Source organism: Anolis sagrei, chromosome 2 (genome assembly GCF_037176765.1).
Source record: "Anolis sagrei isolate rAnoSag1 chromosome 2, rAnoSag1.mat, whole genome shotgun sequence".
NCBI lineage: Eukaryota > Metazoa > Chordata > Lepidosauria > Squamata > Dactyloidae > Anolis > Anolis sagrei.
Genome location: NC_090022.1, coordinates 249,904,456 through 249,932,150, shown reverse-complemented (window position 1 = coordinate 249,932,150; position 27,695 = coordinate 249,904,456). Strand labels below are relative to the sequence as shown.

The following is a 27,695-nucleotide window of genomic DNA, read 5'->3' as shown; positions in this document are numbered from 1 at the left end:
AATTTGGATTTGAGACAGTGGCATTATATATAGAGAGAGAGAGAGGGAGGGTGGGAGAGAGAGAGAGAGAGCATACCAGCTACTTGCTTTAATGGCAGTTGTGAAAAAAATAATTGTGGTTTGTTAACAAAAGAAAAAGAACAAAGAAAGAAAAGACTTTTTGTCCCTAGGGTAGAGTTGGTTGAATCCGTTTCCTGGCTACAGTTGGTTGCTAAGTAGTACAAGTGTTTCACCTTGCAACTTGACCTTTTCTACAATTCATTTGCTGTAGGTTGAAAACCTATATACAGAGGTGTTTTGGAAAAGGCTTGGTTTTTTTCAGACATATTTCTATCGGCCAAAAGATACTAAATCTCAAGTACCTACTTATGCAGAATGTCATTGGTTGGTTTGTTTACAAATTTATTTCTAACCCATGCAGAGATGTTTTGAAATTGTTAATCAACAGGTAAAATAGGCATTTGTTAAATCAATGTAATTAGCAATGTGGTCCAAATGATTGATGTGTCTGTAGGGTGTATAATGTAATAAAACATTTCGTTCAGTTGGTCTAGCGTAATGCTGGATTTGGACAGAAATTGAACCATTATCACCTATAAACAGAACTGTTACTCAAAATTGGCATCTGTGTAACTAGTATAAAGTATAAAATAGAAGATTTAGTGCTGTTCCATTATCTTGGTGGATTCCAAAAGGGGGGGCAGAGAGAGAAGGATAGTCCATTTTATGGGGGGGGGGAGGAATTGAGGGAGGAAAACCATTTACCTGTTTGAATGTATCTCCCCATACAAACCAGCTTGGAGACTAAGATTGTCTGGGGAGGCCCTGCTCTCGGTCCCACCTGCCTTGCAAGTGTGGCTGGTGGGGACAAGAGACAGGGCCTTCTCAGTGGTGGCCCCTCGGTTGTGGAACTCCCTCCCTAGTGATATTAGATCAGTCCCCTCCTTCTTAACCTTCAGAAAGAGAGTAAAGACCTGGTTCTGGGTGCAAGCTTTTGAAAAATACCACAGTGCAATAATTTTAATGTAGAATATGTGCAATTGACTACAGAATGGCTTTAGATTCTGATCCCTGAATGGCTTGTTTTTAACATTTTAATCTATTTTAATTGTATGTTTTGAGGCACTGTGTAGGTGCCACTTGTAAGCTGCCTTGAGTCCCCCTTGGGGTAGAGAAAGGCATGATATAAAAGACTGCGTTTGGTGGTCCCTATGTAGACTTGTCCACAGCTGCATGGTATACAATAGACTCCTGCAGAAAAACTCCAACCATCACCCAAGTCAAAAAAGAAGCACCATTAAAGCCTTGGCAGACCATGCAAAAAGAATCTGTGAACCCCACCTCCTCCAAGATGAACTGAACCACCTCAACTGGACTCTAAAGGCCAATGGATACTCCACCTCAGACATCAGAAGAGCTGCAAGACTGAGAACAAGCCACGAGAATAAAGACGAAGATCCACCCAGAGGAAAAGTGTTCCTGCCATACATCAAGGGAACAACTGACCGCATAGGGAAGCTGATGAGGAAACACAACATACAAACTATCTACAGACCCACCAAAAAAATCCAACAAATGTTACGTTCAGCAAAGGACAAGAGGGATCCTCTCACCTCTGCAGGAGTCTACCGTATACCATGCAGCTGTGGACAAGTCTACATAGGGACCATCAAATGCAGCGCCCAAACATGAATCAAGGAACATGAAAGGCACTGCAGACTACTTCAACCAGAGAAGTCAGCCATAGCAGAGCACCTGATGAACCAGCCTGGACACAGCATATTATTTGAGAACACAGAAATGCTGGACCACACCAACAGCCACCATGTCAGACTACACAGAGAAGCCATTGAAATCCACAAGCATGTGGTCAATTTCAACAGAAAGGAGGAAACCATGAAAATGAACAAAATCTGGCTACCAGTATTTAAAAACTCTAAAATTACAACAGCACAACAACAGAGAGGAAACAAACAAGGACATCTAATCACCTCTCAACAAAAGTTTGCTCCAGGCACTGTCAGGCCATTATATGCTAATCAAAGTGGTCAGTTGAAACATTCACACCTAGCCCCAGCAGAAAAGAGTCCTTTCCCCTACCCTGGTCATTCCACAGATATATAAACCCTTTTTCCTAGTTCACTACCTCTGAGGATGCTTGCCATAGATGCAGGAGAAACGTCAGGAGGGAATGCCTCTAGACAATGGCCATATAGCCCGAAAAAACCTACAACAACCCAATAATTTTAGAGTTGGTTCAGATGAGTCAGATTTAGATTCATCTATTCAAGATTCACTAGTGAGGAGAGCATATTTGTAGTATTCAGTTCTGAAAGCATTTCTGAAAGAAGGGAAGGAAGGAAGAGATGGAAGAATGGAAAGCTGGGGGTGGGGGGTGGGGTGAAAGCAAGCAATGTGATAAATAAACTATTTTCAATATCTGGGTGTATTTCTCCCTTAAAAAAATATCGCAATATGTTTCTTTATGTGCCAGAAGATTATGTCTTTAGTGATGTGTAGTTTGCATGAGTTTTACTGCTCATAGCACCAGTTCTGTGCATTGTAAAAGCCAAATGAAATGTGTTTTGTTGATACTAGCAAGCAATGCTGCTGCCTACGTAATAATACGATAATGCAGCTTTAGAAGATCACTGACTGCTCTAGGCACAAACTGTGACCTACTTCAACTGTTACATAGACTACAATAGCATGGAGGAATTTGCAGTCTGTGTGCTCTCCCTCCCTCCCTCCCTCCCTCCCTCCCTCTCCTGTTTTCAAGAGGGAAAGGGGCCCTAGCAGCTATTCCTTTTGTGTTTAAAGAAATCTCACTCATACTGGAGGAATAAAGCCAAACAAATGCAGGCCTTCACTATATCACATCAGACTTGCCATCTCTTCCAAATGGTCTTAATTCTTGTTATTTGTCTTCCCAAATAGTTTAAATTCATAAACCTTTATATGTAGGTCTGATTTATATTCTCTGTTTAGGACTGGAAACTTCTGAGGGCTAAACTAATAGGAAGGACCGAGCATTGAGCTGTCAAGTTGGCTTTAACTGTGCTAGACTTATCTATAGAGCTTCAACATGGCCTAGAGGTGCAGCACAGAAAAGTTATTTCCATTGGCATTCATGACATTGGTGACCATACAAAACTCTTATGCTTATTCACATATTATCATTCCTTGAAAATTTAAAAGAGCATAACTGCAGTCAAGGGCCTCATATGGTTTCAGAGCATTGGTTTATCTCCACCAGGGTTGTCTGCACTTATTGGCGGTAGCTCTAAAAGGCTCCTGGGAGAGCTGTTTCCTAATTCTACTTGAAGCAGGCAGGGATTGAATATGGGTTACTTTCCATCCAAAACAATAACTCTTCTACCACTGAGCTGTGGTCCTTTCCAAAAATGAAAGGCAACATTATGTATCAGACACATAACAATGATCTTGTGGATATGGACTGTCTCCTGAGCTGACCTCCCCCTAACCCACCCTCATTTGCATGGAGAAGAAAAACCCCTAACAGCTTCAATGGGAGGTTTTGATCTCTGCAAATAGCAAATGTTTAAGGGGCTATCTGGACTAAAACCATAACAAATGGAGAAAATGGTTAAAACCTGCTATTGCCCCTTTCCTGGACCCATCTCACACACACAAAAATGGAATGAAAGAAATCGCTTTCAAGTGCAAACTGTGTCATTAACATGCCTAGTAGATTAGTTCTTGAGTAGGTTGATGAGGAAGAAAAGAAGCTTTAATATGGCAGGTGCCAAACCATACACAGCAGGCAAAGGTCTGTTGTCCAAAATACAGCCTCAAAATAATACCTTAAATATGATGAAATGCCACAGAGACATATCATGGTTATCCCCCTGGTAAGTATTATGACTTTGAATCCAAAATGCTGCCTGATACAAAGCCTTTGTTATTACAAAACCTCAAGGGAAAGAAATATTGCAACAAATAATCTGGGAGTCTCAGAGCATTCACAGGTAAGTACTTCCAATGAGTCACTGTTGGCAAGGCAAGCAAATGGTGTGTGTTGAGGGATGGAGCAGGGACATGATTTAATGATGTGAATGATGGTGAATAATTTCTATTTTGGACCTCTCTCTCTCTCCCCCCCCCCCCCCCCCCGCTCCTTCTCTGTCTGCTCTCTTTGCCAGTGTCTTTTACAAGTGGCTGATTTCAGCAAATCTTTCCTTCTGCAGTGTGTAGTTGGTTGTGATCTTGATGTGTTCATATTACGCAGCATCGACATGAGCCCAAGGTCACATCAAAGCAGAAATGTGGAGGCAAACATTTAATCTGTCAGACGTTATCTAAGCAACCTGAGGATTTAATGAGTTATGACTCTCCTAATAGCATGCACAGATTCTTGCTAGATACCAAATCTCTCTATCGAGTTATTACCCAGCATCTCATTATAGGAAATTGGAAAAAGGTTTAAGCTTTTTGAATCCAGCAAAAGAAAAAAAAAGAGCACCCCCACTACATTTAAGAATAATTGGTTCTAAACTTAGGTTGTTGTTTTTTTTTAACAAATGGGATGATCCAAATTAATTCATGGATTATGCTTGCCCTTTGGGATAATTGTTAATTAACGATGCACTGTTGACTCTTCATAAATTAGATTACAGTGAGGACAGGTCCCCACCTTTTTTCATGACTGTTTAGTGTTCCATCAGTTTTTCCACATGTATTTCTGGAGCAAGTGCTTGTTGGAGCATGTAAGAAATCAATGTGTGTGTGTCAACTGTAAAATAAGATGCATGAAGCTGATTGGTTGGGTTACGCCCAACCGGGGAGCTGGTTAAGCCTGGGACTTTTCGATACTATTACATTTTTCAGGCTTGAGCTATGTGGTGCTTGCAGAGAAGCCGAGAGAAGCAGAGAGAGACAGGGTTTTGGAGTGTGCTCTTGCTTCATGAGCTGCTGAAGGAAGATTCTCCACATGGACAAAGAAAAACATTTTAAATCTCTCATAAAAGGACATTATGTGAGTTGATGCAACTGCTCACATGATGTTGCTCTGAATTACGAAGAGCAAACTGCTTGTTCTTTATTGATCATCTGCATGGCATATTTTCTTTTCTCTGGCAAGACAGTGTGTGGAGTGGTCAAACCTGACCTATGTATGATTTTCATTTCATGACAGTGTTGGCTCTGGGTTTTACATAATCCAGACTAGTTCTGGGGTGTCAAGACAAAATAAAAAAAATACAAGGATATTTGTTCCTCTCTGAGGCTATTGTTAACATACCAGTCTACTAAAATGAATGCAGTAGCTCACAATTGTTGTAGCCACCAAAGGCTAGAAAGTAAGTAGGAAAAAATATTACTGCTTTATTAGGAAACTGAGACTCCGTAGACCACCTTCATCAGTTTATGAACCTACTTAAATAAGGTCAGTTTTATTTGTGACTACCCTAGGTAAATTCTACATTTTTGTAGGGGTAATTTTTGGGGGAGGGGGAGAACTAGGAATTTCTTGTGTTGTGATATGAAACTGACATTGCAAAGTTCATAATCAGACTCTATATCAGGCATGGGCAAACTTCAGCACTCCAGGTGTTTTGGACTTCAGCTCCCACAATACTAACAGCCTACTGGCCTACTGAAGTCTAAAACACCTGGAGAGCTTAAGTTTGCCCATACCTACTGTATATGTATATTTAGTCTGGAATTCTCTTAACATCTTACGCTATCACAACCAAGGTTGAGGGTCATGTAAGTATCTTTTCAGACATGACAGAGAGTATGCAACCTCCTTGGATAACATTTTCTCAATAAGTGTGCGAGGTCTGCTGGGTAGCACCAAGGCACAGCTCCATCTCCTGACCTAAACAGTATCTGATTGGTTGGAGGGGCAGAGGTCCTGGAAGAGCATCTTTGTGTCCTCCCCAAAATTCTTCATCTTCCACATAGTTTGAGTAAGTATAGTGGAGGGTTTTTACACTTCATTGGTGTTGTTGCTGTGGATGTTTGAATACAAATTCTGCAAGCATAAGAAATCAATCACAGCCTTTAATTTTGCTACTCAGCAGAATGGAGGGAAAAAACCTGGAAAATAATTCTCTAAAGTCCAGTTTTGTCTAAAGCATGTAAACTTGAACATGAATGTATAACCTTGTGTATTTTCATAAACTTTCATGATTGGCTGCAAAAACAGCATTATCAAATTGCATTATGCCTATTGATCTGAAAATCCCAGATAGCAAAAAATTAACATAAAATTCGGCATGAGCATTTCTACTTAAATGAAGCCCTTTTCCCCTAGATATTTTTTTCCAGCTTTCTGCAAGATTCTGTATTTTTAACTAGTTTTGGAGAAAGGGATTCAACTACTATCTTTAAAAGTATACCTTTCTCTTTTTTTAGCCTTTGTTTTGACCTTGACTGCTCAAAGAATATAATGCATAATATGCCTCTCTTTGTGTGTTCCCTGAAGCTCTTTTAAATGAAAAGGGAACCCAAGGGACATCCAATCCAGCCCCCTCTTCTCCAAACAGTAATGACATATACAGCACTATCAGTGTCAAATAGAAACTCAGTTCTTGAACTTAGGAGGAATATGTCTGTGAAGACATGTTCATCCAAGAACATATTTTCATAGCCATATCAAAAACCAAATCTATGCTGGTTCCTCCCGAGTTTTACTCATTTCTTCAACAAAATATGGGCTTTTCCCTTTTCCCTTCTTGCACATTAGGCAAATTATCCTCAGATTTCCTATTAAATCTCTATTTACTTTCAGCCCACACCTCCTATATGGTGCACCACGAGCACTGTATTTTTCTGCTTACAATGCATGCTGTATAAGTTTCTACATCTACAGAGGGTTCACTTTTTTCTCTTCTGTTTCTTGATGATGTTCTGTTCGAATAATACCTAAATCAGTAAAAGCTTCCCGATTCTATCCAGTTGTCCTTTCAAACTGGCAAACAAAGATAATTAGAAATCTGGAATGGAAGGAGCTGCTGCCAAAACAATCTAGATCCAAAGAAAGTGGAACAGTAGGAAGCAGCAGGAACACTACTGGTGAGGTTGCCAGGGCTGCCCCAAGTTGTGTTTATTTTTTGTCTGACCCAAATGATAAGATAGTATTTTCCATTCAATGCAGAGAAGCCAAATGCGGTGATAGTTGACTCCTAGTTGTCCTAGGTTACAGCAATAGCTCATTGCTATAACTTTAAATGCCATGGCTAAGTCTAGCTAAATCCTAGGATTTATCATTTGGTGAAGCAATTGTTATGCAGCTTCACACTTTATCCCACACCCTCTTACTACGGTTACAGCGCTGCACTTCTCCCATTCCCAGTTTGATCGTTAGCCCCATTTGTAATGAACACTATTTTAATTGAGTGTTAGTTGTTGTTTCATGCTTATATGTTTTATTAAATTGTATTTTTAAATTCTTTTCATTTTATGTTCTGTTTTTAGGTACCTTGTGCCATGTGTAAGCTGCCCCCAGTCCCTTTGGGGAGATGGTGGTGGGATACAAGAATAATGGTCTGGGGCTGATGTACCTGAGGGACCGCCTCACCCCCTATCAACCCCAGAGATCCCTCCATTCTGAAGACCAAGATTTGTTGGAAATTCCCAGTGTCAAGACCTTGCGTCTAACAGCAACCAGACGCAGAGCCTTTACAGCAGTGGCACCATCACTCTGGAAGACTCTGCCACCTGAAGCCCGTGCCTTGCAGGACTTATCAGCTTTCCGCAGGGCATGTAAGACATATCTGTTTCAACATGCCTTTGATCTTTGATATTGCTGTTTTTAAATTGCTTTAACTTGTTTTTAAATTGTGTTCGATTTTAGCCTGTTCTTGTAAGCCGCTCCGAGCCCCAGGGGAGTGGTGGCATACAAGTTTGAATAATAAAATAAATAAATAAATAAATAATTGTTATTATTTGAAACACAACAAGATGGATCCACAGAAGACACTTTGCTAGCTGTTGTATTGGATCACACGTCAGACACTTCCCAAGTGTCTAGGACTGTGTGATGTATCGGCAAACAATGTGTACAGATCCTAATAAGGTGGCCTTCTACAGCTGGCAGATTGTAATTTTGTCAGCACCTATTGGGTTTAAGTGCAGGCCAAGGTCTTTAGGCACTGCACCCAGTGTGCTGATCACAACTGGGACCACCTTGATTGGCTTGTGCCAGAGTCTTTGCAGTTCGATCCTTAAATTCCCATATTGTGTCAGCTTTTCCAGTTGTTTCTTTTCAATCCTGCTGTCACCTGGGATTGCAACATCAACAATCTATACTTTTTTTTAAATATGATTGTGAGGTCAGGAGTATTGTGCTCCAAAACTCTGTCACTCTGAATTCGGAATTCCCAGAGTAGCTTGACGTGTACATTCTCTGTAACTACTACTACTACTACTACTACTACTACTACTTCTTCAAAGCCTAAATAACTTGCAAAACTACAAAACCCAATTTCCTGTAGAATGGAGTCATGACAGTTCCAATGGGATCAAACTTTTATAGTTATGTAGCTTGAAAGTGATCTTAGTTCAACGTAGAGAATGCAACATGGCATCTGTGGGTGGCAGAATAGTGGGAAGGGTATAAACAAGGCTGGACATATTACAGACTGATCCTCCAATACCTTTCCATCTTTTCCACCATGAGCCTTCTGTTTCATGAAGCTGTTAATTGGAAAGGCAAATTTTGGGCATCACATTACTTAAATGCCTCATTTGCACTACAGTTTTTGCAGTGTTTTTGCACACACTTTTTATTGTAGCATTTATTTGATTATTTAAAATATTGCATTTAGCATTCTGCACCCTACAGAACTTGATTAGTATCATCAATGACATAAACTTTTACTGTAGAGAATACACACCCTTCCAATTGTTCACAGTCTGAAGCCCATCAGCCCCGAGCTACATAGCTAATGATCAAGGATGAAGGGAGTTTAGTTCAACAGCCTCTGAAACAGCACAGGTTCCTCATTTCTGCAATATTTCATAAATGCTCACTTTTGGCATTCACATTTCTCTTGCACTGTCATTGTGTTTTGTTTCAAGGTTGTGGCTTTGTTTTTAAAATACACAAGAACACTAATTGCATAATATTTTGAACTTTGGAAAATAAAGGACATATCCTGCTGATAGCAAGCACCTTGTTGTTGTTGTTGTTAAAAACAAGACAAGAAAGGATAGCAGGGATCAAAAGAGACAGGAAGTTGGGACTAGGTATATCAACACAATTCACGAAGGCTTCTTTTGCTCTATTCAGTATTCCATCTGATCTTTTCTCATGAAATCTTAGTGCTTTCTTGTAGATGCAAACCTAGCAGCTGCTGGTGGTATTTCAGCTGTTCTCATTCAGTGTCAGGTCTTCTGATCTGAGAAAAAAAACAAAAAACCTCTCCTTGCTTCTGTGATAAAAGCCATGTATGAAAGGTTGATGCCAGAGGATGCCAGTTCTTGCTTTGGGCATAAATGCATACTGTGACTAGCCTGCAGATCATCACATTCCTGCACATGATATGAATGTTGGTATTTCAGGAAAGTAATACAGTTGACCCTCTATATTTGTGGGTTTAGCTTTTGTGGATTTGAAAAGACTCAAGCCTAGAGAGAAACCCAAGCACAAGTTGGAAAGGGCAAACTTGCCCATCTCCAAGACAGAGAAAGGGCAGAGAGAGAGGCAAAACTAAGACAGCAACACAGAGGCTCACACAAACCCAAGCTAGAGACAAAGCAATGCCTGGGACAGAGACTCACCCATCCAAATAAATTTGCAAAGATATATGGATGATATCCTTATAAAGATGGATGGTATCCTTATAAAGACCTATTAACATATATACAAGACAGACACAAGCCATAGAGAGAGACCCACCCAAGTCTGAACAAAGACTCACTGAAACCAGAGAAACAGACTCAGACAAACAAAGTATCCTTCAAAGCCAGAGACACATTCAAGTTTGAGACACATATGGAAACTCACTCAAGCCCAAAGTAAAGATGGAAACTTACACAAATCAAAGACAGAGACACACCCAAGACAGAGAGATTCTCCAGAGACAAAGCCTAACTGGAGAGAGAGATGACTAAGCTAAGACCAAGACTCATACAAGATGGAGAAAGAAATTCACCAGGGATAAAGCCTAACCCAAGACAGAGTTGAGAAAGATTTGCCAATGTCAGAGCTTAACCAAAGACAAAGACTTACTCAAGCACAACATGCAAGCAGTACCGAATTCCAAATTTTGCTGGTGATCAGAGGGCAGCAGGACAAATCCATCGCCCCACGCGCCACTCCCTTGTGAAAATGGTTCCTCCGTCATATGTGGAAATACTTTTTTATGTAGTGGAGTGGACTGGTGAAACAGAAACATTGAGAATGAAGGGGAAAACTTTATATTAGAAAGAACTTGTTAAAATATAGCACAGTTAAATGGAAATACTTGGGGGAATATTAAGATGATATATAAAAATAAAATTACAAGAATTGAATTTCAATCAAATTGTTCAAATTAGATCAATATCACTTGTGGCTATGTATTAATTTTGATATGTGATTTTAGCTCCACAGAACTGCAGGTTTGGGCTCCCAGCGTGTTTAGGCTCTGAATGATCAAAACAGACTCAAGCAGTTTGGAGACAAGGATCAGAGGCTTTAGTCACTGTGGCCAAAAGTAGATGTCACTTATGTTTTTTTAAAAATGTTTTTAATGTATTTTTATTTTTGTTTTTTTAGAAAGGGGGATACAGAGCATGTAATGCACACAGAATTATGATGACCAAAGAAGGAGAATCAGAAAGCATTTTTCTATGTTGTTAATAATAAATACAATTGCAGTTATTTGATGAATTTTCTGTAAAAAAATTGCTTAATCATACTCAATATTTTATAATGATTTTCAAACAAAAACATTTTTCCTCACAAACTGGGCCATTTCCATGCTATTGGAGAATATGGGAGCAATGATATGTACAGACATATATAGATATTTTCTGGGAGTCTTTAGCACTCTATATGGTGCTATATTAGGAAACTTCAGTGGGCAAAAAAGGCTACAGTTAGAAAACTGGCCAGGGCCAGTTATAGGAGCATATAAGTTGCCCTGGTCTTGTTGAAATAGCTTCACTTACTAATGGTTCATTTCAGGGCACATTTCAAACTTCAGGTCATGACCTATAAAGCCCTATATGGCTTTGGTCCAAACCATATCTCCCAATATGAACTTGCCAGAGCTCTAAGCTCTCCAGGGGAAGACTTTCTCTTCATCTTGCCACCATCATAGGCTTGCTTGGTGAGGATTTTCTTTCCTGCCAGGAGCAATTTGAGAAACTGCAAGTCACTTCTGGAGAGAGAGAACTGGCCATCTGCAAGGACGTTGCCCAGGGGACATCAGGATGTTTTAATGTTTTATGAGCCTGTGGGAGGCTTCTGTGATGTCCCTGCAGAAGCTGGAGCTGACAAATGGGAGCTCACCTCGCTCCCTGGATTTGAACCACCAACTTTTCAGTTAGCAGTTCAGATGGCAAAAGGGTTTAACCCATTGTACCACTGGGGGCTCAGTGAGGAAATGAGAGAGAGTCTTCTCAATGGTTGCTCCCACCCATTGCACCACTGGAGGCTAGGCCGCCTCTCTGCTTTCCTTTTGTTTTCAAGTAAAGACATTTTTGTTTGAAAAGGCTTTTAATGTATAAGCGGGGGGTGGGGTGGGTGGGTGGGTTATGTTTTATTGTATAAGTGTGTGTGTGTGGGGGGGGGGGGTATTGTTATATTGATGTTTAATAGTTGATGATACTACTGTTTTTAACTGTTCATTTTGTGATGTTTTTGCATTGAATTTTTCTGTTGTTAACCGCTTTGAGTCACCTGAGGGCTGAGAAAAGCGGTATATAAATGAAGTAAATAAATAATAAATAAATTAATTATCTTTTAAACGTTTTGTTTGTTTTGTGGTATTTTAAGTTGTTTTAAAATGTTATTGTTAATTTTTTAATTGGCTGTCACATTCTGGGGGAAAAGCAGCATATGAATAATAATAATAATAATAATAATAATAATAATAATAATAATAATTTGAAGAGTTTAAAAATCAAACTGCAAAGACTCGGGCACAAGCCAGTAAAGGTGTTCCAGTGGTGATCGGCACACTGGGTGCAGTGCCTAAAGACCTTGGCCTGCACTTAAACACAGTTGGCGCTGACAAAATTACCATTTGCCAGCTGCAGAAGGCCACCTTATTGGGATCTGCATGCATTATTTGCTATTACATCACACAGTCCTAGACACTTGTGAAATGTCTGACGTGTGATCCAATACAACAACCAGCAGAGTGATCTTGTCTGCTGTGGACTCATCTTGTTGTGTTTCAAATAATACTAATAATAATAGCAACAGCAGCAACAACAACAACAACTACTACTACTATTACTACTACTACAAAAACAACAATGCTTTTATGTCAAGCCACTTTGAGCCTCCTCCAGCAGTGACAAAGCAGGGGTATAAATAAATAATAATAAAAAAAACAACAGCAACAGCAACATGGAATGGTGTTCTTATAGTGCATCCAACATCCCCAATATCCCCTTTCACTCTCCTAAAACTCATAAATGGCCATGTTTAAAGGACCATACTGCTTAAAAGATAGGCTTTGGAGGGATTTTGATCATTGTACGATAGCTGCAAAACTCTCGCCTCTATAACAACCAACAAAAGTGGGTTGCAATTCCATGTGTCCAGTTTATGCCATTGTAATTCATGATCAGGTGGCCAGACTAAACGGTAATTCAAAAGCCGGCAAGCTATACTCTTATTGATTGTCTCTCACAGAGATGTTGTGATGGGTGACAAAGTCAACCATAACATGACTCATGGCATTGCGACTTTGCAAATAACATTTCATCTGTGTTTGCTTTCTCTGTGCTCCTGCCCAGAGTAAATCAAGAGAACCCCCTCTTTCCTGATTTTCCTTGTAGCTTTTCTCATGAGAGAGAGTGTGGGAGACTGAGATCGAGAGAGCAGTTTTCTCATTGGAGCACCATTTAAAAGATGTCAAGGGCAAACAGCTGTACACTCTGAATTGTTCAGCTATTGCTTCAGAGTCTTTGTTCTTCAGCACACAGCACAATCAGGCAAAAGCAGCAAATGCAGGCTCAGGAGGCACCCTTGCACTCTTCTCCTGTTCATACTCTCCTTCCATTTTCTCTCTTGAAATGCCTTTCTAAAACAAACACAGGTCTGGATTCAGTGCCTTTCCATAAAATTTCAAGTGAGCACTTTGAGTAAACACATCTAAGGAGATGAAATAACCCTTGAATACTATTATGCAAGACTTATTTCATGGAGCCTTAATACTATTATTCTATTGTACTATTATTCTGTTTGGCCACATAACAAGCAGTGCATTGAGGTGAAAAACATGTTAAGAATGTTTTTGGGAAGTGACTTCTGTAGCAAATAATTGCCAGAATTCATATTGGAGCCACAGATCTCCATCAGTGGACATATGACTGTGAGAATTAGAAATACACAGTTGTGTAACATCTGTATGCAATAGAGGGCTGCAATTATGTTTCTATGTAACTGAGCCAGCACAGTACCCAATGCACATTGGTGTGCAGTGCACTTTGATGTACAAATTGGTTTGTAATGCACATCAGCACACAAAACATGCTGACACAAATATCATATGATATATGTTGTGCATTAATATACATCATTGCACACTGATGCACAACATGCATTCATGTGTATTGAACATAAATGCAGATCAAATGCTGATGTGCATTTATGCACATAGCATGTGATGTGTATTGTGGTTTGATACACATGTCCCATTATGCACCTTCACAATTCAGTAAAGGGATTTCTTAGTACCTCTGCTATACAGCTATGTATGTGCAAAACTACTCAACATAACACGTCATATAGGTTTCCAGCCAATATTTGTACTGCTAGCTATAAAGGATCAGTGTCTCACTGGACAATCTTTTATAATTGAATTGGAATTACTAACAAAATGTGGCATAATCTACTTAAGAGTTGTTGGAGTCTTGTTCCCTGAAGGTTTTTAAGCAGAGACTGGATAGCCATCTGTCAGGGGTGCTTTGATTGTGTGTTCCTGTATGGCAGGAAGTTGGCCCTTAGGATCTTTTTCAACTTTACAATTTCGATTATTCCTAACACATGTTTTCACTGATTCCATACACAGACATGCTGTTCCTTACAGGTAATCCCATTCTTGATTTGGCTTTGTAGGTATATGAAAAATACACAGAATTATTGTCTTAAGATCACTATACACTGTGAACCCATAGGATGATGTCTGATTACAGGAGCCAGACAAGGTCAGACTGGATGAGTACTTTGATGGGAAACCACAGAAAAAATATTAGGAATTAATTATGCCTGAAAGTCTGGAGAGTCGTCACTAGTCAAAGGTTGAAATGATAGGCTATGTGAACCAGTATGTTTTTGTAGGAACAACAGAACCTCCTTAGGGAAGGGGATCAGTGAAACCATATGGACATGGCAGTGGGATCTGTGCACTCAGGATAAAGGCTGGCACATCTTCCCCTCAATATAACACAACTGTTCTATCTTTCTTCTGTACTACTGCAGATTTTTCCATAACCTTTATGTGTGACACAGGGCTCTCAGTGCAGGTTTCAGGGCTACTCCACTGTATGTAAGGGAAGGAGATTCAGTCAACAGCTCCAGTTCTGAAGGCCTGCCTATTAAACAATATCTAAATATTTAGGCCTGGGAAACCATTACATTTGTCTGCAGAAAGTGGCAAAAAATCCAAACATTTGTCTGTATACCGAATTAAAAAATCATTTGACCTATGACAGAAATGCAAACAATAGTCCAAGGAAAGTTAAATAATCAAATATAGTGACTTTGTTTTGTTCTTGATCTCTGACCTGATATAAGAGACCTTGAGCCATGTTTTTGTCATATCATATCTTACAAACAGATGATAAATTGTTCAGCATAAATTATCTCTTGCTGCTGCAGTCCATTTACTGGCAATGCAGCATAGCAAAGCATCTGCTAACAAAGGAATATTGACCTCCAAGCTGGCTTCTCTTCCCTGTCAGATTTTTTTTTTAAACAGTCGGTCTAATGCACATCATGGTATCATATCATATTCTCTTCTCTTCCATCCTCACCTCCAAGATGGGTTTCTGTCTTATGACAATCTAGATGCAATATGACTTAATATTTCACAAGTAGGACTGAATTCATAATGGACTATATGTAATAAAAATATTAAAAGATAGTGCCAAAGATACAGTGAAAGACACGGGCATAAAAAACTTATGCCATTTACCAATGTTTTTATGAGTAGTATTAGTAACAGTATCTTTATTTTTTACTTCACCTTTCTCCCGATGGGAACTCAATAGCATGACACAACCCAACACATTTAAATATATGTCAAATAAAACAATTAAAATTTTGTAACATGGATACAAGTTAAAATACAGTTAAGATGCAATAAAAATTCTTATACAATTAAATTATATTTAACATTCTCTGTAGCCAGTCCCAGTTAATAATCTAGCTGTTGTTTTTTGGACAAACTGAAGTTTCTGAGCACTTTTCAAAGGCAGACCCACATAGAATGCATTACAGTAGTCCAACTGAGATGCAACCAAGGCATGTGCCACACTGTTCGGATCCATCTTCTGGGACCACCACAGTTGGCGCACTAGCTTTAACTGTGAAAAAGCACTCCTGGTCATTGCTGATACCCAGGCCTCCATTTTCACCTGCATTTTCAGTGGAATCTGCATTTTCAGTGGAATTATGACCCCATCTAACACAGGTTGACTCCCTATTCCCAGATCTGTCTTTTGACTGACCAGGAGAACTTCTGTCTTGTCTAGATTAAGCTTCAATTTGTTTGCCCACATCCAGTCCATTACAGCTGTCAGATACTAGTTTAGCACAGGAACTGCTTTCTTAGAATTAGGTGGAAAAAAGTAATAGAGTTGGGTGTCATCTGCATATAGATGGCACCACACTCCAAGGCTCCAGATGACCTCTCTCAGCAGTTTCATGTATATGTTGAACAGCATGGGGGACAACACAGAGCTCTGGGGGACCCCACAGGCCAGTGGCCAAGGAGTTGAACAGGAGTCCACCTCTTAGGCTTTTCCTCCAGGAAGGAATGGAGCCACTGAAGAACAGTATCTCCAACCTCCATCCCAGAAATGTGACTCAGAAGGATACTATGGTCAACGGTATTGAAAGCTGCTGAAATATCAAGGAGAACCAACAGGGATACACTTCTCCTGTCCGGTTCTCTGCGTAAGACATCCACTAAGGCACCCAAAGCTGTCTCTGTCCCATTATTAGGCCTGAAACCAGACTGAAATGTATCTAGATCATCTGCTTCATCCTTGAACCCTTGGAGTTGAGAAGCCACCACATGCTCCAGTACCTTGCCCAGAAATGGGAGATTGGACACCAGCCTGTAGTTGTCAAACACAGTGGGATCCAGGGAAGGCTTCTTTAGCAGAGGTCTTAGTACAGCCTCCTTGAGACCTGTGGGGACCTTGCCTTTATGTAAGGAGGCATTAATCACTTCCCTGACCCACTCCACCAGTCCCCTTCTGGTGTGCTATATGAGCCAAGAAGGACAGGGATCTAAAGCACATGTGGTGGCTCTCACCTCTCTAAGGATCCTGTCCCCATCTTCGGGCTATACAAACTGAAAAGTATCCTTTGACAAGCAGGAGCCAAGGTTACAGCAACTTGAGCTGTATGAATTGTGACATCAAAGTCAGAGCAAAAATGAGCAATGTTATCTGCAAAATGGTGGGCATGTTCTTCACAGTGTACTGTTGCATGCATGGCATCTGAGACAGGTTGTATTAGGCCCCTAACCACCCAAAACAGCTCTGCTGGTCAGTGTTGTCCTGCAACAATTGTGTTGGTATAAAATGCTGTTTTTTCTGTTTACCATAGATCTTCAGATAGAGTTTTGCCTGTTTCTGGTTGGAATCACTCTTGAGATTTCTGCCACTGTTGTTCTAGTCTCCATCTCATGTGTTTCATTGTTGCCAGTTCCTTGGTACACCAAGGGGTTGGTTTAGCGCCACTTCATGAGAAGGGACTTTTCAGGATAATCATGTTTACCACTTTGGTCATTTTCCCATTTCAGAGATCAACCAGGACTTCAACAGGATCACCTGCCTGGGTAGCAGGAAAATCCCCCAAAGTCATCAGGTATCCATCCAGATCCAGAAGCCTCCTGGGGCAGACCATCTTGTATTTTGAGTTCACCGAGTCTAAATCTGAGTCTAAATCTAACCTGGTAATGATTGGTCCATGACAATGGAACTATTGAAGGTTCCTTCACACCACTGCCACCATCACCCCATCCCACACAGAAAACCCGGCCCAGAATGTGTCCACCAGCATGAGCAGAGCCAGGCATCACTTGAGAAAAACCCATGGTTGTCATGGAGTCTTGAGACTGCCAATAGGTTCACCCTACTGATACAGTAAAATCAAATATTAATCTGTGAATCAATTAGCAGGGAGCAGAATCCAACGGTTAACTAATACAATTCATGAAGCCAACCTCCCTTGTCTCTTCCCTGAGCTGGAATAAGCCTTCCAGCCATGTGCCTGGGTTTATAAACATCAATGGCTGCCAGACGCTGGTAACCTCTCCCCTCTCTAAAACGTAAGTCCTGATTGGCTGGGAGGCAAGCAGCTTAGGCTTTGCCTCCCAGCAGGCTTACTTTCATTAAAAACGCTTCATCATAATTCGACTTGACTTCTGAGCCACTGAAATCAATGGCCCGAGGAGAATCAAAACTATAGGAGACTTCCAACTCATGGAAACGTGGAGGAAGTCCCTTCAGAAGTCCAAAACTTCTGCGTTTTTTTCCAAATTCCGCCACATCCAAGTGGACCTACCCATGTGTAATAGCTACATTCTATCTCCTGGCCTGATCCCGTTCACCCATATCAGCCAGTAGTTGTGATTGACAGAGGTCTGTTCCCCTCTCTATTAAGAAGCAACTGGCTGATGCTTTCATCCTGTGTATGATCCCTGTTGTAGCTGTCAGAAGTCGAACTCCATTGCAATCCCATTGGAGATTGCTGGTACAAAGAGCCCACAGTTTAAGAAGACCTACTCTCAAGATCTCTGCTGTCCCTTTTATTCTGACCTGACACTTGTGACAATGAGATGCTGTGGTGATGTGACTGTGATGTAACTGCCTCTCATCCAGCTTCCCGAGGTGGGTGCTTCACCCTTCCTCCTCCTTGTGTACAATATTTAATTAATATTTTTAGTCCAATTGCACTAGAAAAGGCAGTATCATTTTTGCTTTTTGGTTTTTAGGTAAAATGATTTACTGGCAGGTGTAATAAAAAGGAGGCACAAGCATATGACAAGCAAACAAAGGCATAAAGCACCAGAAGAGGAAAGAATACATACTTATGGCTTTAAGGTTTAAAGTTCCAAGGTGACAGGTTAATACAGATTTGTTAAGATATAATAAATAGCCTATCTGTGGCATAACACAAAGGTTCAGTCTGCTATAAAACTCAGGTTTTATATGAACTGACATTCTGGGGCTGATGCTCCAGGCCCTGGGTTAGGTCATGACACGAAGGAATATATAAACGAAGGAATATATACAATGTAGAAAGAGCTTACAGCATTATTGATTTGTATTTGGACATATGACTGAAGAGCTAACAAATGGAGTGGAAATGCTCAGTTCTCAAAGGGTCAGGATAATGTTGGATGTACTTGTCTGGGCATAAAAAATCCCAGGGCCACCCGTGCTGACAATGGAAGAGGATACGCTGAGACTGCAAGGGCTAGAGCTAAGCAGTAGTAACAGCCAATCATTACTTGGGATTTTAGCATAATTAAGTGAAGTCACGTTAGGTCACAGATGGTGGTGTTAAAGGGGTTTAAAGGCAAAAGGCCAGGAAGACTTAAGGTATTATCTTCAGCTTTTGGAGTACCCTCTGTTGACTCTGGACTGAAGATCATGTACAGCTAGCTGTGTACTGTCAGTTTAATCGTGCAAGCATTCTATGATTTCTTGATATGTATGTTGAATGTATGATGCTGAATCTATACTTTGCATAAAGCTAAAAATAAAGGTTTCTCCTTGACATTAAGTTTAGCCGAGTCTGACTCTGGGGTTGGTGCTCATCTTCATTTCTAAGCCGAAGAGCCAGTGTTGTCTGTAGACGCCTCCAAGGTCATGTGGCTGACATGACTTCATGGAGCACCACGGCAGAGCAGTACCTATTGATCTATTCACATTTGCATGTTTTTGAACTGCTAGGTTGGCAGAAGGTGGGGCTAACAATGGGAGCTCATCCCATTCTACGGATTTGAACTGCCGACCTTTAAGTCAGCAAGTTTCGTAGCTCAGTGGTTTAACTCGCTGCACCACCACTACCTCTTTGCATAGATACTTCAATTGAGTTTTATGTGAATCAGCTTCTGAAATCTGCAGAGCCTTGAAATTAATGACTGGAACATTGCAAAGTTTCCTCACATTTTGCTATTAATTCCGTTGATGCAGAAGCCTCATTTGAATTGAGTTTTATCATCTTTCTGAAAAATATCCTACAGCCTTGGAAAAGGCTTCTGGCAGGGCTAGTTCAATCTGTACCACTCATCTGAAAATATGTGAAAATAGGTGGCTTAAAATATGTCAATGAACTAAGATGAACCATTTCCCCCAGTTCTTTAGCAACAATAGTGTGACTACTTTTTCTGTCTCTTTGGAGAAGTTTTGCTTTTTTTTTTTTTTTTGCTTTTTTTATTCCTTGTACAATCATTGGATACAGCTGAAAACATTTGAAAAATAATACTGGAATATTATTTTATGATTTCCACAAGAATTTGGAAGAAACACTGGGCAGATAATACCAATCCAAGACTGTGAAAAACATCAACGTGTTACAGTGACAAGATATAGCTATAATCAAGTCAGTTGAAGTGTGTGAGCACAAAATTATATGCTTCCATTTATAATTTTGGGAATGGTGCGAAGCAGCAGCGGTTTTATTCAATAATATGTTCTGAAAAGGGACAGAACAATTCCACTGAGAAGCAACATTAAACCCTCTGCTTCCCCTCAGAGAACAATGTTTTCTAGAATGACAATACAATCATAACATATTTTGTGGATTTAACTGTAGATCCTCCAAAGGCTTTTGCAAGAACCAAATCAACAACACGAAGACAAGAATTCAAGTGCATGACTTTTTGTTTATTTACTAATGCTTACAAAATTGTGTAATGTGTAACTCATGAGAGTTGTAACCCATACCACTGTGAAATGTTACTATATTATTTTTCAACAAAGACCAGGCCTGTACCAGCTTCCTTTTTTCTGAAATTGCACACCAGAGACTAGAATGCCTTCACATCCTGGTCTCCTCCAATGGTCGGTTCATGAAGTCTTGAATGGCCTGGTTTAATGGAAGCCACTTACTGACAGAAGCTTTCAGTGAATTAATCCACCTGGAAGAGAGGATGGCAAAACACTAAAATAACATTGTTTGTGTAATGATGAGATAAACAGAGCTAAGAGTAGTGTGGTGTGAATACAACATATGAACAAGTCACAGCACAGTGAATGTGATTCCATACATAGTGATGACTGGCAGCTTTAGAAAGTTTGTAAACTATCCTTAGGAGGAAGGGAAATGTAGTCCTGGTTTTCAACATAATTCTCTATGTATGCTGCCATATTGCAGTCTATAAATCTTTTCTTTTTGATACATTTCCAACCCATGCATCTTTAAACACCACCACCACCACCACCACCAACAACAACAACAACAACAAAACAATAACAACATGACACTGAAAACATCATGTGGGGCAGGGCAAACAATATGTATTGATTGTGTATTCCTGTATGGGAATGGGTTGGACTAGATCACCCATGTGGTATCTTGCAACTTATTCTATTATTCTATAATAGAGTACTGAAGCTGTAAATCCCTTAAACTCTAGTCATCAGTGTCAATGGTGAGGGATAATGGAGACTGCAGCCCAGTCTTATATGGAGGACCATATATTTCCAATTGTGTTCTGGAGGCTGCATTTAGAAGACAATTTTCAACAACATGTGAGGAGAGTGGACATGCACAAACACACTAGCTCCACTTCCTATACTCTTGTTTTGGGTACATCTTTCATGTTATGTTTGAAATAGAGATCCTCTTCCATTTATGAGGATTCCCAGCATGAGGGAGAGATCCTTCATGACTACAACAGCATCTCTTCTTCAGGCCTCTGTCTTCAACATGAAAAGGGCGATGAGAGAAGGCACAGAGCTAGCATGTCACTATATATCTTTCCCCCTCTGTGTTAAAAAATGGAATTTGAACATGTGACACTTCACAAGCCAAAGAACGCTGTCTGATGATTTCAATATTTTTGTACATGACAGACACCAGACTTGTCTGCAAGTCACCAAGGTCTGGAAAACGTATGAAAGCTGAGGCAAGTTAAGCCAAAATAAGCCCTATATTTTCTGCAAGTCTGTGACAACATCAAAATGTTTAAGTGAGCATTCAATTTGCCAAAAAACCATATTCAAAGTTGTTTCGTTAATACAGTGGGCTGAATTCTTTGAGTTGGATTCAGACTTCATCATTGTATGATTAGATCTTGTCATCAGTAGTCCCATAGCTTCAAAAGTTTTTTCTAAAGTAATTAATTTACTGTCATTGTTCATTGCAATACTGCTTTTTACTGATGATTTTTTTTTTACTTTTGGGAAAAAAGGATTTATAATAGCATAAAACTGAAAATGTCCTGACAAAATGGCTAAGATGCTCCTTCATGGTAATTTTAAAAGAAGGAGGAATGTTAAAGTCATTTTATTTTCCCTCATTCCATTATTTTAAAAATGGAATGGAGTTGTTTCCTTGTTACCTACTCTCCCAATGAACTACGAGCAACTATGTTAGAAATAACTACATTACTTCCAGTCTTTTACATCTAGACTCTGACAGCTATGTACCTTAGTCATTACTTAGTCCAAATGCATTGGCCCTAGTCTACAGTGTTGATCTTGTTATTTGTAGATTTTCCTGCATCTGCATATATGTTTATATTGATTTTTTTGGGTTCCCAAAAAGCTGTTTCAGAATTCAAGGATTTTATGAAGGCAGAACTCACATTTGTTTCTATTTCCTCTCCTATGTGACCTGAAAGGACCCATTCTCAAACAAAAGGCTTCAAAAGAAAGCTCTAGGGTGAAAGTGCTGAATAAGAATGTATCAGCTAATTCAATTCTATTGGTTTTGGACTCAAATTCATCTTGCACTACAGATATTAAAATGCCTCTAATTGTGCCATCAACATTCAGAGCATATTTTATTTCTACTGGAAGACATTCAGTCACCCAGACAATGACTCCAAGGTCACAGCACTTTCTTTTCGTTCGCTCTGATCTACAGCTAAGGGAAAGAGTGGATAGAGGCAGGTAGAAACTAAAAGCATGTTTACACTGACAGATATTTCAGGGTTGATCCAGTATGTTGGACACTGGGTTGGCTCCAATCAGTGTCTGCACAGGGACTCCACCAGCTGTGCAGAGGAAGGAGAGAGGAGTTCCTATGATTCAGTCCCCAACAGAACATCATTCAGTACCACTTTGGCAACCACCTTAGTTACCCCTTCCATGTCTGTGTAATGGTAATCTCTTCCCATGACAAAAGGACCTACTTGTGCCCAGTTGCTTGCCTTGATATCAGCTACAGCAATGGAGCACTGTGGGAAAGGGGAGAGGAGAAAATACTCCCTCCTCTCCCCAATTCTCCCCATCATCTCAGCTGATGTCAGGGCAAGCAATGGGGTACAGGTAGCTCCCATGTCATGGTGAGAGACCACTGCAACATGCAGAGTGAGGGAGGAAAGGGACTGTCATCCTGTGTCACTGACCCACCCAAGCCCGGGCATAGTGGGATAGAAGTGGGGATAGTTGTGGATGGTCCCCTTTGGGAACCGGTTGAACTGTCTCCAATGCCCTTCTGTTGGAGGAAAGTCCAAATACTGAGTCAGAATTTGGACTTTCCCCTGACTTTGGGTAATGTGGGCCAAGGCTACATTAAGTGGCCTTGCCCCACATTACTCCAGATCAGTCCCATGAAACATTTGGTGCTGATTTTCATCTACACCAACAAGGGCAGGGAATTTCAGATGAGGAACACTGTAAAAAGGTATATATATTCTGTGGAAAAGGTGAGGTATGAATCCAATGAATAAAAAAATAATATATATCTTACCGTTTGTTTTCATTCACACTTTCAGCACACAAATAAAAAGTTTTAAACTCCTCAGAAGGTGCTTTCACTTCAATCACAGATCTCCTAGAGCCAAGGGCCTGTTCACTCACAGTGTATCCCTGCAAGTATATCCCACCTAAAGGAAGAAAAGAAGGAAGGAGGAGAGGAAGGTCCCTGTTGAGTGACACAGATGATATTATGCATAGTGATAGTTCTATGTTCAGTAGCTGCTATTTCCAGGATAGTATGAAAAAATTCTGCTGAAGATACTAAAGCATTAATGCTTTGGCTCAGTGTAACATAAAATACACATGCCTCACCAAACTATAGATCCAGGGATACCACGTTGTCATGGTAATTGAAGAGGAATAGTGTGTAGGAGCTCGGATCACACTAGACATATATGAAGGAAGTCAGGGGGTGAAGCTTGTCAATTTCATAAAAACCCTGTCATTTTGCCATGTAATTCTGATGTTTTGCCTTTTTGCATTAACTGGGAATGGCACAATTTTGATTAAATGAAGAAAACAAAGCCTACCACTTACCAAGGGCATGTGTAGAGCGTATGCTGGCATAAAAGTATAAGCAGCCATCTTTCAAGATGCAGTAGTGTTGAACCCACATGTCCTTGTTTTTGTCCAGTTGGTGAAGAAGCCCCAAGCATTCAGGGTTTTTGATAGCAAGTGGTGGAAGGCTGGTATTGTGCATGGTCACATCTACCCATACATGGTTCTGTATGTTTGGATTAGAAAAATATCACTTCACTGTTAGAGGTTTAAAACTTTACAAATTTTCCTAAAAATATGTTTTTCTAAAAATAATGATATACATTTCAACAATGCAGACAGCAACAAATCATAACATAATATCTTGATTTTATATCATCTAATCTCTTGTCCCTCCCCAAATCACAGACATTTACAAACTACTTTTTGTTCAGTCCTATTACTAATTGATTGTATAATTTTATTCATAAGACACGGAACATGAGATTCAAGGTGGGAGTTCAACTTAAATATTAGATAAAAACTTCCTGACAATAACGGCTGTTTGAAAATCGAATATGGTGCCTTGCAATATGGTGAAGTCTCCTTCTCTAGAGGTTTTTAAAAAGAAGCTGGATGACTATCTTTCAGGAGAGCTTTGAATGTGCTTTGAATCCTACATGGCAAACGGTTGGACAAGATGGTCCTTGTGGTCTCTTCCAACTCTACAGTTCTATGATATGACATCTATTATTGCTCTAATATTCTCCTATCGAATGGAAGATATCAGAGTGTCTTATGCAGAACAAATCTCAAAAAAGTAACAGAACCTTTGACAATTAAAAACGTTGCAATCTAATGGGGAAATATATCTATAGATATAGACCATGTTATTTCAATTCATTCTTCTACAGCTAAGGGAATTCTGGCCTACAATGTCAATCTAATGTGCTTGTTTATCTACAAACATTGTAAGCAATGTAGGAACATATGGTATGTCTTTGTCCATCTACAATCCCTGGAGAACAATGGTACAATACTGAATGTGCCTTAGATTATCTGTTTTCCTTTAAATTATATTTCTGGGACTTCTGGTGAGCCTGTGAAGAGACAATGCTTCTGGAAATATCATTTGCCTAAGTTAACCTTCCACGATGAACTATGTTGTACTGCAGGAAAATGTAAGGAAGAGCAGATAACCATATTCATGAAACAGACATACCATTCTTTTTCACATTCTTTTTCACATTAGGGTGACATGGTGGGCAAATTTAAAGGACAATGATTTGTGCAAAGCAGAATTTGGTGCTGAACTCATGAAGTACCCTGAACAAAATTAAACAAGCCATGATGTGTTTTTACAACTTTTCTTATGTCTCCTTCCTATCCCCATTTGTCCACATCTGATTCAAAATGGGCAACAAAGGGAAATCCCAAGTTCAAACAATGATTATAGGTTGGATTTAAGCAAGCCAGAGTTCATGAGCTAACAATCAATTATGGATTCAAATTATGCTATGTAGCTCATTAACAAACAACGGCCTCTTAGTAGAGGCAGATGTGCACCTCAGAACAAACTAGATATATCGCCATACTATAGTAAAGCTTCCCCTCATCTGTGAATGTGGTCAGTGTCCAAGCTTCAGGAAAGAGTTTGCTTATTATTTTAAAAATCTTTTGGAAGCTTGTAAAACATAAAAATGATGGCAACTGTGCTCTAATAGCTCCATCTGGTATTTTAAAGAAGACAATGGAAAACAGAAATTACTGGAGAAATTGGTTATGTAATTATATCTCTTATCTGTTCACATAAAAAGGAATGAAGAAGCCGTATCTTAAATGTAATGCGACAAGAAAAGGTTATCCTCCATCACAATAATTTGTTGTTCAAGTAGTCAAAATTACTTAGAGGCTGAAATAGCATATAATCATATTTCCCAACAAGTAAACCTCTTTCTGTACTGCTCTTAATGACACTTAACCTATTTTAAAATCCTGCATATTTATCTGCTTGAACGTTTTTGCTTTTATGTAGAACTTGCCATACACTTTAACAAACGTATTTACTTTTTAGTAGCATTCTTTCCACCCATAACATCCAATAGTTTTTAAGGTGGCATATGAGAGTAATGCAGTGGGAGTAAAGAGTAAAGCCAGGAGGAAGAACTTGATGAAGTCTTCTGCCAACAGTTGACCAAACAGGCACAGAGAAGAGATGTAGTAGTCATGGGCGATTTCAACTATCCCAATATTTGCTGGAAAACAAACTCGGCCAAGAGTACAAGGTCCAACAAATTCCTCGCTTGCCTTGCAGACAATTTCATGGTCCAGAAGGTAGAAGAGGCAACAAGGGGATTGGCTACTCTTGATCTCATCCTAACAAATGCGGAGGACCTGATCGATGCGGTCGAAGTGGTAGGATCCTTAGGGGCAAGTGACCATGTGCTCCTGCAATTTGAGGTACAAAGGAAGGCCGAAACTAAGACAAGTCAAACCCGCATTTTGGACTTTAGGAGAGCTGATTTCCAAAAAATGAAGGAAACGCTGAGCAGCATTCCGTGGACACAGATACTAAAAGACAAGGGAGTTACGGATGGATGGGAATTTCTCAAGAGTGAAATACTCAAGGCGCAATTGCAAACCGTGCCAACAAAGAGAAAAAATAGGACAAGTGCAAAGAAGCCAGAATGGATGTCCAAAGAACTTCTAACTGTGCTAAGACACAAAAGAGACATGCACAAGAAGTGGAAAAAGGGAGAAATCACCAAAGAAGAATTCAAACAAATAGCCAACACCTGTAGGGAAAAGGTCCACAAGGCTAAAGCAAAAAACGAGCTCAGACTTGCCAGGGACATTAAAACCAATAAAAAGGGCTTCTATTCTTATGTCAGTAGAAAAAAGAAAAACAAGGAGGCGATAGGACCTCTTCGAGGAGAAGATGGGGCAATGCTGACAGGGGATAGGGAAAAGGCAGAACTACTTAATGCCTTCTTTGCCTCGGTCTTCTCACAAAAAGAGAGTCTTCAACCTCAGCAAGATGGAGTGGATGAGGGATTGGAGGACATCCAACCCCAAATTGGGAAAGAAGTCGTCCAGGAATACCTGGCCGCTCTTAATGAGTTCAAGTCCCCAGGGCCAGATCAACTACACCCCAGAGTATTGAAGGAACTAGCGGAAGTCATTTCGGAACCATTGGCAACCATCTTTGAGAGTTCTTGGAGAACGGGAGAAGTTCCAGCAGATTGGAGGAGGGCCAATGTGGTCCCAATCTTCAAGAAGGGAAAGAAGGATGACCCAAACAACTACCGTCTGGTCAGCCTCACGTCGATACCGGGCAAGATTCTGGAAAAGATTGTTAAGGAAGCGGTCTGCAAACACTTAGAAACAAATGCAGTCATCGCTAATAGTCAACATGGATTTATCAAAAACAAGTCATGCCAGACTAATCTGATCTCTTTCTTCGATAGAGCTACAAGCTGGGTAGATGCGGGGAATGCCGTGGATGTAGCGTACCTGGATTTCAGTAAGGCCTTCGACAAGGTCCCCCATGACCTTCTGGCAAGGAAACTAGTCCAATGTGGGCTAGGCAAAACTACGGTGAGGTGGATCTGTAATTGGTTAAGTGGACGAACACAGAGAGTGCTCACTAATGCTTCCTCTTCATCTTGGAAAGAAGTGACAAGTGGAGTGCCGCAGGGTTCCGTCCTGGGCCCGGTCCTGTTCAACATATTTATTAATGACTTAGATGAAGGGCTAGAAGGCATGATCATCAAGTTTGCAGACGACACCAAATTGGGAGGGATAGCCAATAGTCCAGAGGACAGGAGCAGGATTCAAAACGATCTTGACAGATTAGAGAGATGGGCCAAAACTAACAAAATGAAGTTCAACAGTGACAAATGCAAGATACTCCACTTTGG

General features: G+C 40.1%; 1 protein-coding gene and 1 long non-coding RNA gene across 8 annotated transcripts in view; one reads left to right on the top strand and one right to left on the bottom strand.

Moving 5' to 3' along the window:
* Window positions 1-19,094, top strand: part of LOC137096140 (uncharacterized) — a 30,656-nt gene extending 11,562 nt beyond the window's left edge. The window contains exons 1-3 of one of the 2 annotated variants that reach the window (XR_010909330.1): window positions 5,490-5,930; window positions 7,441-7,728; window positions 17,163-19,094. This is a non-coding gene — a long non-coding RNA (uncharacterized lncRNA). Of the gene's footprint in view, window positions 1-5,489; window positions 5,931-7,440; window positions 7,729-17,162 lie in introns of those variants that run through there. The other variant, XR_010909331.1, reaches the window with a different exon arrangement.
* Window positions 19,095-20,235: 1,141 nt separating this feature from the next.
* The window catches only part of LOC132767182 (uncharacterized), a 63,873-nt gene continuing 56,413 nt past the window's right edge, over window positions 20,236-27,695 (bottom strand). For all 6 annotated transcript variants that reach the window (XM_060761867.2, XM_067464501.1, XM_060761868.2 and 3 more), the window contains 3 exons: window positions 23,836-24,022; window positions 23,291-23,426; window positions 20,236-20,510 (listed from right to left, as the gene is read on the bottom strand). In XM_060761867.2, coding sequence (XP_060617850.2) covers window positions 20,411-20,510; window positions 23,291-23,426; window positions 23,836-24,022 — 423 coding nt within the window. In that variant the 3' untranslated portion in view covers window positions 20,236-20,410. The remainder of the gene's footprint in view (window positions 20,511-23,290; window positions 23,427-23,835; window positions 24,023-27,695) is intronic.